This window comes from Athene noctua, chromosome 8, assembly GCF_965140245.1.
Source record: "Athene noctua chromosome 8, bAthNoc1.hap1.1, whole genome shotgun sequence".
NCBI classification, from domain to species: Eukaryota; Metazoa; Chordata; class Aves; order Strigiformes; family Strigidae; genus Athene; species Athene noctua.
The window spans coordinates 11,466,113-11,477,994 of record NC_134044.1 but is presented as its reverse complement, the minus strand read 5'-3'; the positions used below and the strand labels follow the sequence as shown (position 1 = coordinate 11,477,994).

The 11,882-nt window shown below is 38.2% G+C and overlaps 1 protein-coding gene across 1 annotated transcript in view; it reads right to left on the bottom strand.

Moving 5' to 3' along the window:
• Positions 1-202: 202 nt before the first annotated feature.
• RHBDD1 (rhomboid domain containing 1) overlaps positions 203-11,882 on the bottom strand; it is a 51,925-nt gene continuing 40,245 nt past the window's right edge. The window contains exon 7 of the mRNA XM_074911953.1: positions 203-2,793. Coding sequence (XP_074768054.1) covers positions 2,675-2,793 — 119 coding nt within the window. The 3' untranslated portion in view covers positions 203-2,674. The remainder of the gene's footprint in view (positions 2,794-11,882) is intronic.

Sequence of the window (11,882 nt, the reverse complement as noted above, 5' to 3'; positions counted from 1 at the left end):
CTGCAATCGTGTCTTAAGGCTCTCAGAACCTTGAGCCACACATTTGGAATAAAGGTATTATGCTGCTTCTTGGCATAAAAATCAACAACAGGTAAAAGAAGGATGGTGAAAGTGAGAATGGCACAGGAGACAAAAAAAGCTTAGTTAAACCAGAAGATCTAATCTTTATTTAAGAACATAGTAAAAAAAAAAAATTCCGGAATTTCTTCTATACGAAAAAGAACACTATGTTTTTACATTCAAACTATAACTCCAGAGAAGTAGACTTCATAAAGCATAGACTGGTGATCACACGTACCTGAAAAGAAACCATTAAATTGCACATCCTAATGCTCTATGCAATTAGCGCTGAAGGTATTCCAACAGGTCTGTGCCAAAGGCCAATAATCAAATTATTCGTGTGCAATCATGCCTCTTCAGGACTGCAAATAGTTACAGAGGATCATCCCCAATTTCTGCTATTATGAGGAAAAAAAGACTAGGGAATGAGTAATTTTTCAGTGATGCTACAACAGAAAACTGTCAGGTTCATTACTGAATGGGCAGATGTGCCACAAGCAGGACAGCCTTATCACTGTGTGACAAGCAGCGAGTGGAGGGTCTGTACAAAGTGACAATTGAGTTCTCCGGTCTCCTATCAACTAATCTAGAGTTGGGTAGAGAAATTCTTTCTAGAAAATAAAGAATTCAAGGTAGCCTACATTTAGCAAGATCTCGACAAGTCTGTGTGCTGGACACCAGATGCCCACTAAAGCTGCTCTGTCACTCCCCTCCTCAGCTGGACAGGGGAGAGAAAATATAAAGAAAGTCTCATGGGTTGAGGTAAGGACAGGGAGAGCTTGCTCACCAGTTACTGTCACAAGCAAAACATATTCAAACTGGGGAAATCAGTTTATTACCAATAAATCAGAGTAAGATAATGAGAAGTAGAACCAAATCTCAAAAACACATGCCCCCTGTTCCCCACCACCCTCTTCCTAGGCTTAACTTCACTCCCAATTTTCTCCTCCTCCCTTTCCCCAGTGGTGTAGAGGGATGGGGAATGGGGGCCGTGGTCAGTTCATCACATGTCTCTGCTGCTCCTTCCTCCTCACACCCTTCACAAACGGCTCCAGCGTGGGTCCCCCCCCAGGCTGCAGCCCCTCAGGCACAGGCTGCTCCAGCGAGGGTCCCCCCGGGGTCACAAGTCCTGCCAGGGAACCTGCTCCAGCGCGGGCTCCTCTCTCCACGGGGCCAGGGGCCCTGCCAGGAGCCTGCTCCAGCGCGGGCTTCCCACAGGGTCGCAGCCTCCTCCGGGCACCCCCTGCTCTGGCGTGGGGTCCCCCCCGGGCTGCAGGTGGGTCTCTGCTCCCCCGCGGACCCCCCTGGGTGCGGGGCACAGCTGCCTCCCCACGGGCTGCCCCACGGGCTGCAGGGGAACCTCTGCCCCGGGCCTGGAGCGCCTCCTGCCCTCCTCCTGCACTGACCTGGGGCTCTGCAGAGCTGGTTCTCTCCATGTGCCGACTCCTCTCTCCTGGCTGCAATTGCTCAGTGGGTTTTTTCTCTCCTTAAATACATTATCCCAGAGGCGCTACCGCCGTGGCTGACGGGCTCGGCCTGGGCCAGCGGCGGGTCCGTCCTGGAGCCGGCTGGCATTGCCTCTGTGGGACATGGGGGAGGCTGCCAGCAGCTTCTCACAGAAGCCGCCCCTGTAGCCCCCTGCTACCAAACCTTGCCATGCAAACCCAATACAGTCTGCAAACTCTTATTGCTGCTGGATATCAAATGAGATACATATAGAGAAATAGTAGAATTTCTAAAGCTGCATGAACAGCACATACATGATACAATTTCCAAGGCTCCTGAAAAAGGGAAATAGATACTTTGAAAAAGTATGTTACTAAATAAAGATATTCTTTGTATGGCACATCCACCTCTGTTTCCACAAAACTTCTAACAAATTATTTCAAACCTAAAGGAAAACATTTTATTTAAAACATAAATATTAAGAAAGGCTTTAGTAAGTAAAGTAGTTACAACTCATTTTTATCACATAAAAGCTCTAGATAAAATAGCATGTTTTAAGGAAGACTGCAACACTAAGGGTTGTATTAAATAACTCCTTAGGGTAAGGATAGCTGCAACTAGTTTTCACACAGTTTGCAAGACTGCTGTAAAGCTTAAGCCTAGACTTATAACCTAGCTGTTGTCATCAAAGCAATCTTTTCAAGTGACATTTCACATGCCAATCCAAAAGCCCGTTGGTCATCATAGATAAAGAGACAAGTTTGTAAGAAAAAATTGCATAGTTTTACAACTGTATAAAAAAAGTAATTTTTTTTCATCTTTTGATAAAAAAACCTGCTGCCTGAGAATACCAGTGGTCAAAATGCCAAGGAATTCTTTAAGCTACACAAAAGAACTTAAGGAAAAAGACTTTGGAACTATCAGTCTTCCTCCATATTTAAGGTGCATTAAGATGGAGACTGCCAAAGACCACATTTTGATTGCTATCTCACACCTTTTATGCAAGTTCCAATGTTGAGCCCAAACTCACAAAACCCCCTGCAGTTTTGCAATCAGTAGTAAAAAAAGTGGAAAAATATTACAGCAAATCTGCATATTACAAATAAATCTGCAAATATTTTGGTAACTCTGAATAGCACTTTACAATTTACATCAACACCTGCCAATTTCATCGTCTCTCAAACCTAAGAAGCCTTTGCCTTCTTATTTCCTCTTCTGAATGCTGCTCAGGTGCAAACCAAAAACCATAGGGTCGCCGCTCAGTATTATATGTTGCTCCACCAAAACCTACAAGACACAATGAAAAACAACTGTTATTTTGTTTGGTAACATGAGAAAAATGCACATATATCCTGTAATCCAAAGCATCACAAAACAAATGAAACAGGGAGTTGAATGTTTCCAATTCTGACTGTTTCAGGGCAATCACAACTTCCAGCAACTGCTATTAAAGATGTGGAATAAAAAAAAGAAACAAACAAACAAAAAAAAGGCAAATTAACCACTGACAACACCCAAACATTTAACAAGTTTTAACCTGAGAGTTCATGTTTTCACAATCCCTACTTTATACAGTAAACTCCAGATTGTTAAACTATTTAAACATCCTCAGTAGTTACTTTTGGCAAAATAAGCTTTTGTTTTTGCTTTTAGTATTGCAGTCCAACATGTGCTGACCCATACCAGATGCATATACAGCTCCCACCCTTAGTCTGCAGCAGGCAACTTCAGAGATAAACTACACATGGCAGCTCTGCTAGAGAACTGTGAACAGATTAATCTGAGTGGAAACAGCACACCAAGACCAAAGGCTCTCTGCCCTGGCACCCCAAGCGGGAACAAGACCAGGCTATTCCAGTAGTTCTTCAGAATTCACATTAAGCCATCAAGCAAAGAAACGGTTACACACCACCTCAACTGAAGGGCTCTGGGAAGCAAGAATGCCTTCTGAATGTAGGTACAGTGCTACAGATAAGCAAATTAGCTTTAAAGATAACACAACAGCCTCTGTTACATTCAGTATTTTTTAAACTTTCACCTAGGATCTCACTTAAATTAGCAAAAGTGAATAGGAAAACCAACAGTAAATATTATACTATTATGTTCATTTTCAAGATGAATTTCAAATATAGCTGTCTCCTGTATCAGAAATTGTTTGTAGCAAACACATAAGGCCTGTTTATGTGACATGAAGTCAGGAAGCCCAACTTATGGAAGAAGCTCTCTTAGTTTCTGATCCAATTACAAAAGCATTTTAGTTCGTAGAATACTCACCAATAAATATATGATTTTGTGAAAATATGAGAACATGTTCATAATTTTCCTTTTTTGCTTGCCAAGAAGTCAAACTCTTGGAAAATGCTTCCAGAGATAACTATAGCTGCTCAAACTCTGATAGGCAGCAATATTAACATTTATAAAATGAGAAGCACTGTTTTAAAGGATTTTTCAAATTCATATTAACATACAGGAAATTAATGTATATTTTAGTATTTCATCTTCAGCTTGTCCCTGTGTCTCGACTTGCTAGAGACAGATTTGAAAAATATTTAAGCTGTTACTCTGCCTCTGAAAATGCTATGTTCATTATTTGACAAATCTTGTTCAAAATATTATAGAAAGCAAACGTATTGGAAGTCAAAGAGATTGGCACAGATAACATTAACTGCAAGGCTTCTCACTTTTTTTTTTTTAAATCCAAGAGCAATGTCACTGTCTAAAAAAACTTAGTTACTATAATCTGCAGCATGGGCAGAATGGTTTTCATTAACCAAAAAGTATTAGGTTGAACTGAATATTCACTTACTACATTTATTTTCCCACATGTTGTTTCTTACACAAGATTTGTTTGAAAAGAACAAACACAAAGTTGTTTTACTGTGTTCTACTGACCACAAGCTGAGAAAAAACACTGGCTAACATTTTGTAACCCACTGAACATTCCTTTAGAAAACAAAAAACCCAATAGCTTCAAATTGGAAGGCATAAAGCAAGGTGGTCAGTAAACATCCAATTCTCTTGTAATATTGCAGGAATATGTCTAGACAAAGAAGTTAAAAGGTCTGAGACAGCTCTATAAATCTTTTGAAGTCAACATTTATGAACTGTAGATACATACTGGAATACAAATGAATAGATCTATATGTATTTATCTTATTCATCATCTATGAGTAAGTAAAGAAGTTGTTACACAACACTGAATTCATTACAATGTTCTCAACATTTATGTTGTCATGGCAAGAAAATTTATGAGAAAAATCACTGTGATTTATGGGTTTTTTAATGTCATGTTGTATCTGGGGTGAATAAATGGAAAAAGAAATAAGCAAATTAAGAGTTTTTCACAGTGTTGTTTATATAATAATATAACACCAGTTAAAATGCCTTGTATTTTCTTTGTATTTTGACTTTTGATGGGTATACTTTAAATATAAACAATAGCTAAGATAGAAACTTTGATATATGAAAAGTAATATAGTCAAGACCCTGATCATACAAATGGCTGCACCATACAGACTGAAAACTGCATTGTAATGCTCAAGTTTGATATTATTTTCTAAATCATTATAATTAGGAGAACATTTGAATTCTTAAAAAATTCTTTTCTGTAGCAACATTCCCAAATATCATTTTTTCTAATTAAAATATTTATTTTTCTATATAGCATCCTTGGTTAGTTTTTATTGAAGAAATCAGATACCACTTATACAGTTAAGACAACTACTGGCAGAGTCCCCATAAAACACGCTCAACATTTAAAATATAAATGTATTCACAATCACTAGAAACAGAAAGAGATGTTATAAAAAAGATGCAAAATGCTCCTTTATATGCTGACCCAAAAATAAGACTGACAATGCATTTTGAAAAGCTTTATGTTCAAGAAATGGTATTTTCCATCAAACTATATGGTGAGGAGTGAAGTCATGTAAAATACATCTATTTATATGTATGTATATATTTAAATTATGCTGTTACCCAAAATAGTTCCCTGGCACCTTTTTTTTTTTTTTTAATTACAGTAGAAATATTAATAACACATTTATCTAACCAAAAGATTTATAAGCCACAGTGTTCAGAAATGGTAATTAGGCCACTGCTACTGCTGAAACAACACCTGGACTTCTGTGTAAGAAACACAAACACAATCTTTTCAACACATCAGCAAAAACCTTTAAGACTAATGGATTTTAAGATTATATTCAAAGTATTTAAAAAACTGCAATAACACCAGATGATAGACAAACCCAAAGGACATAGTACAAAAAAGTCAGAACAAACCACTAACCCTTACATATCATATTAATTTTATTGTGAACTAGAACTGTGTGCAGTGAATATGGAAGACTGAGACCCTCTATACCTTTCCTGTCACCCTGTGTGTGGTTTTCTGTTACTAAAGTTTATAATTATAGGACCTTGGACCAAAACAAGAAAATCACTGTAATTTCAACTGGTTTAACTAAACTTGTATTATTGTAATACAGATAAAGCTTTAATAACCTGAAAAATTTTCATCCACATCCCAAATGAATATGCTTATCATGCCTAAAATACTTACTGTAATTAGGCATTAGAGCACATTACTCTGAAACTACAGTCCCCCACAGGCATAATGCATAATGCACTAAGCACTGGTTCAAACGTTACCCAGCATGTCAAAATCAGAAATTTGATTAATCAGACACACAGTCCGAAATGACAGTGACAACACTGACTGTCCTCCCTTTTTAACGTATTTTTTTCCCCACTATGAATGAGCAAGTGAAAACGAAGACTGTTCTGCACTCAGAAGAGCAGAGTTGCACACCGCTTATCAGCTTGGACTGCCAGTGCTGACAGAGCATGTTTCCCATCCTTGCTTCCTGGTGTTCCTTCAGCACCTTCAAGATTTATGTGAGGAACTGCTTGTATGGTAACCATGACAACAATTTTGGAAAGAAGGCTGTAAAACTGTTTATGCTGACCAAGGAAGCCATTTTTACTAGTTTAACCCAACACAGATTTGCAGATTTTTACTCAGCTTTGCACCCTTTTTCTTGGTTTTGAACAATACAGAAACATAAAAACTACTGAGCAGAAGTCTTCTCAAGTCAAAAGATACTAACCAGGGGAATCCCTCAAGAAACTAGAGTCTGTTGTACTCTCTTGATTTCAGTCAAATTCCAAGTTTTGGAATCAAATTACTGGCATATTCAATGCAGTCATTTTAAAAATGCAACTGTCCAATCTGATAAGGCAGAAAAAAAAAAACATCTATGAGACTATTAGCTGTACATTACTGGATATTGGGCACTTTGCACTGAAAATTCTGCACCCAATATTGGTTCTAATGATTCCTAAGAAAAGCTTCTGGTTTATATCTTAAGAAACAACTATTTCAATTATGAAATTCCAACACAGCAGATACTCACTGTCTATAAAGATCTTACTGAACAATAATTCTCTTTTAGAGCAAGAAAATATATTCTAAATTGTCCACAAACAGAGAAAACATGCAACAAAACCAACAATAAATACAAGGAGTTAAGACTGACTTACTGGATACAAGTCTTCCAAATGAAAGTCTTAACTCAGGAATACACATACATTTCAGTTTGGTTCTTGTGCAATTCTGGGCTCTACTAACTGAGAACAGCTGATAATGCCCAAAACTTCCTTAAAGACTTTAGGATAGCAGAAGGAAACTTAGTAAATGATTCAATGTGCATTTTGGATACATATTAGAGACATTTATGAAGTAAACCCCAAACTTTGATTTCATCACTGAACTGATGCTGAATAGTCCATCTCACTTGTAACAGGTCATTTGCAAGTAAAAGGTTTTTTCAAATTAAATATTATCACACTGAGTACTTTTATAGGACAATCAGGAAAGCATTCTTATTGATGTTCCTTCTTCAATTAAATCACTTTTATTTTGTTAAAAAGCACAATTGATGAAAACTTGTATACTAAAAAATTTTGAGTTTCTGTTGCTATACCCATTACATGACATATTTGAAAAAAAAAAAATAAGGCATAATCACAACACAAAATTTAAGACTTTAATTCCTCCATATGCTATTGATATTAAAGCACAGGCAGCTATCACTACTGAACAAACAGCAGGAGTTTCTACTGTGGACATTCACAGCTCACATTACACCCAATCACCAACACAGTTAATCTTCAGAAGTACCCTAACCACCAGAAACTAATTCTAATCACAAAACCAAAGTCAGCTTAGCAAAGAGGCATTGATCCCACCTAGGCATAAGCCTTTATCTTTTCCGAAGAGTGACATTTGAAGCATCATTTTGAAAGATGTAATCGCCTTGTAGTGAAAAGCAAAGAAGCTAGGGAGTATTACATGCCAAATTGCTTCAAGCAATTCAGAGATGCTTGAGGAGCAATTTAACGGTCAAGTAACAGAACTTACAACCCATGCAGATCCATAGGTTCAGTAAAGGATGTTTAAGATAACAGCTGCAACTGAGCCACCGTTTCTCTCCTCCCTTAAGAAATTAAACAGGGGGAGCGCGGGCCCACACTAGCTTGCAATATTAAATTCACACTTTCAGTTGTGCACATAAGACTCCATTAGCAAGCAACAAGGTGATTAAATGATATCTTAGACCCTTGCACAGCCTCCCCAGCAAGGAAGCAGCAGGTCCCGGGCCCTGGGACACCACTGGCTCACCCAGCAGATGGCACCGGAGCCACGCAGGCCACCACAGAAATGAGGACAAACTCCAGCCAACACAGTATTCCATCTTGTAAGCAGAACTAGGGTTACTTTGAAACAGATGGGCTCTAGAGAAGCTGCTACACTGAATACTATAGTTTATTGTCTGGATAGTTTGAAACCCATGGACTATTTGCCAGCATCTAACAGCTTCTCTGTCACATCAGGTTTCATCAAACAGAAAGCAAGGTGAAAGTCACTGAAATACATACTTTTTTCTTTACTAAACCAGTCCTAAATTCCAAACTTAACTTGCTATTGTTTACAATGCTTTGCAGCAGAATATCTGTCCTGACAAGACCAACTGCATAACTAGCATCTTAGCCCTGAAGCCAAACTGCTAACATAGCTAATTCTCTATCCAAGAATCTTCTCATTTTTGCTTGTCTTGTTATCAAGTAAAATTTGTCTAGTGTTTTTCTCATTTTATGCATCTGCAATGCAACCCTTGGACACAAAACACTCTTTGAGGCTTTACAGTGATCAGCTCAAAGCCCACTTCCCCAGATCTTTTTCACACATTTTCAGCACTTCAGATACCAAAATACAGTTACCAGGTGCATGATCTGGAAAAGCAGACAGGAAGAGGTGAAAAAACTAACATCAGCAATGAAAACAGTTCATCACTTAGAATATTTCTGTGGAAACAGCAAGCCTCCAAATGTGAAGGAAAGTATCAGTCAATACTAGAAAACAAACAAAACCAAAGACAACTCCTGTTTTCTAAAGCAAGCACACAGGTTAAAGGACAAACTCGACATCACTGGAACTAGAAGTTAGTTCTACCTACATCAGTCTAACAGATAATTCAGAACTGCTCTTCTGAATACGACACGTGAACCTCCTGCCAAACTCTCTGCAAACACAAGCAGACCACTCCACAAAGCAGCACACAGATTGTACAGGAACACCAGAGAGACTGATCTGGCTGTGGCACAGCAAGCCTTGTTTGACAGCAAAGCAAAACTTACACAGCCAGCTGGCAGTGCAAATGAGCCATCCCTTTTGTCTTCAGCTATACACTGCCCTCTAATCATTAAGATCAGATGTAAGGACTATTTGAAACATGCCATCCCATCAAGGATAACAACAACACCTGTGGAACATGTGTGAAGTGTGCATTTTTTTCCTCCTCTGCATGAAATTTGGCATCAGGAATAAAAATCAGCTGGTCATCTTACAGGGTGAGCCAAACAGACAAAATCTCCGCATGGGGTTTTAGTTCTGCTTGTAGTACAAGCCACAGAAGCGTAACATCAAACACACTCACTTGATTTTTCATCCTCTCTGAAGTAATGGCCTTACTTTTAGGTTAGATAGTAGAATTTGCAAGAGAGTTTCTGTAAGCTTCAGAAAGAATTTATCAAGCTACCAAATTGTGAAAGTCTGACTGGCAGAATACACGATTATGTCCTTGATAAACACTGATGCTGCTAGATAAAAGGTGTCTGTATTTCCTTTTCATACTAGCTTTAGTTGTAGTAAAGAAGAATCTAGAATATTTCAGCTGAACAGCTTTCAATTTTCAGTATCACTATCTGCCCTGGTACCCATACAAAAAACAAATGATACAAATCCTCACATACCCATACAAAGAACAAACACTTCTCATTTCCAAAAAACTCTTACTTTTGTAGAAGCTTTGTTGAAGATAATCCCAGACAAGCAATAATCTCTTTTCACAGTGAGTACCATGTGGATTAGAAGACTGGTCTGTGCCATGAGGAGCGCCCTTAACAGGTGCATCAGATATAATCATTTCATGTCCAAGTGTACACAAAAATAATCCTGGCTTTGATCTTCCCAGACTTTGAAAGCTGTGAAAGACAGCTACCCTTAGCAGAACCAAGGTTCAGGTACTGTCGTGGTTCACAGCAAACTCATTGTGGGGTTTCCTCTTCTTTTTCTTGAAACTGTTTTCTGCAGCCAACAAATTGCTTAAAGACTGTTAGCTTGGGTCCTCACAAATGCAGAACTGTTAGGATCATCTCACAGAAACATCATCATTGTATACAGCTTAATTGCTTCACTGTATCTGCTGTATTATCACGTCATTTAATTACATAACAGATTGCCAGCATCTGTACATTCATTGTTAAAAAAGTAAGAGAAATGCTGTATTCATTAGCCTAAGAGCCCACAGATCTGGTAAGCTCTTCCAGCCCTTTTTCTAGGAACTGCTCTGAGTCTAAAGACAGCTTATATAGTCACCAAAGTTAGGATGTTCGTTCAGCCCCTTCAAACCTCTCTTCTATGAAATACAGTGTAGAGCATCTGTCTACGCTTAGGTAACCTTCCCGTGGCTCCCAGAAGGAAGGTTACTTTCCTCCTCCTGAAATTAAGCCAAAAGAAATATGAAAATATGTATGGGAAGATGACCAGATATGGAACTCCCTAGTGTAGACCTTTCCACAAAAAGTGCTCTTGATGTCCTTTGGAGGTGTCAGAATGACAACCTTCAAGAAACGGATCAAGATTGTTAAAATCAGTGCAAAAGGTTTCTAGTCTATTTATTGATACTACTAAGCAATAGTGGTTTGAAAATATTTGATTAAATGTAATAACAATTTAGAACACTTGCTTGGCTTTCATTTATACTAGCTTTATATAATGTATTTCTTCCATAAGTAGTATAGCCCTGCTAACTATGTTATAGCATCAGGATATAATTGAAGTTCACAAACAGCCCTTGGGCATGCTACAGATTACACACAATGCACTACATTGCCAGATCTGTGGTATACACCTGATTTGGCTTGCTTTTTAATAAACAATAACAATGTTTAGTGTTCTGTCTAAGAAAATGGGAGTCCTCTCAGTTTATAAACATCCAAACATACAATCTTTATGCATAGCCAACCAAATATTTTTAATGTATATGGAATAGGAAGGGCAGGGAAAAGCTACATTCAAATGCCCAGTATTGCTATAGCTCTTTCATATCTTCAAGCCAATTAGTAGTCAAGTCTTAAGGCTAGTTTCATTGACTAACTTCTGATTTATTGAGTTGTACAGAGTATCCTAAGAAAAGGCATATACAACATCATTTTTCCTCCTCTCATACTTTAGAAGGACTAGGAGGCTTCCAGAAAGAACTGAGGCACACAAAACACAGCAGCCTTTTCACTCTTTTATGTTACATTAGAAGCCAGACAGGAACTACAGCTGGGAAAAAAAAAAAAAAAAAAAAAAAGGCAAATCTGCTTTTCTCTCATTCTCTTCCCTCTGCAAAATGCAGACATGCTATACGGTCTGACAGATTTGGCTTTTAGCACTTACTACTGTCCAATTTTTTCCTACTCAGCTCCACATTTAACAGCCTATGCTATTGTTTCTAACGCTGCCCTTTAATTTTTTGTCAATGTATGAAAGAATTTTGTCATGCTATGAAGCAAGCTATTCCTGGTGCTAGTGCCAAAATTCCTCATCTACAGACTTGGACATAACAAACTGGTGAAGACGAGAAATGGAAATCTAGCTACTGATTGTGTGCTGTGCTTTGGAATGGCTGACAAATGAAAAAGTCAAATTAGCAGGAAATTAATTGTGGCTAATACAGTTAGAAGGGAAGTCATAGACAATGAACCCAGATACACTGGAATGTTAGAAGAGGAACTGAGATCAATCTTGAACACAGAGTGTCCCTCTT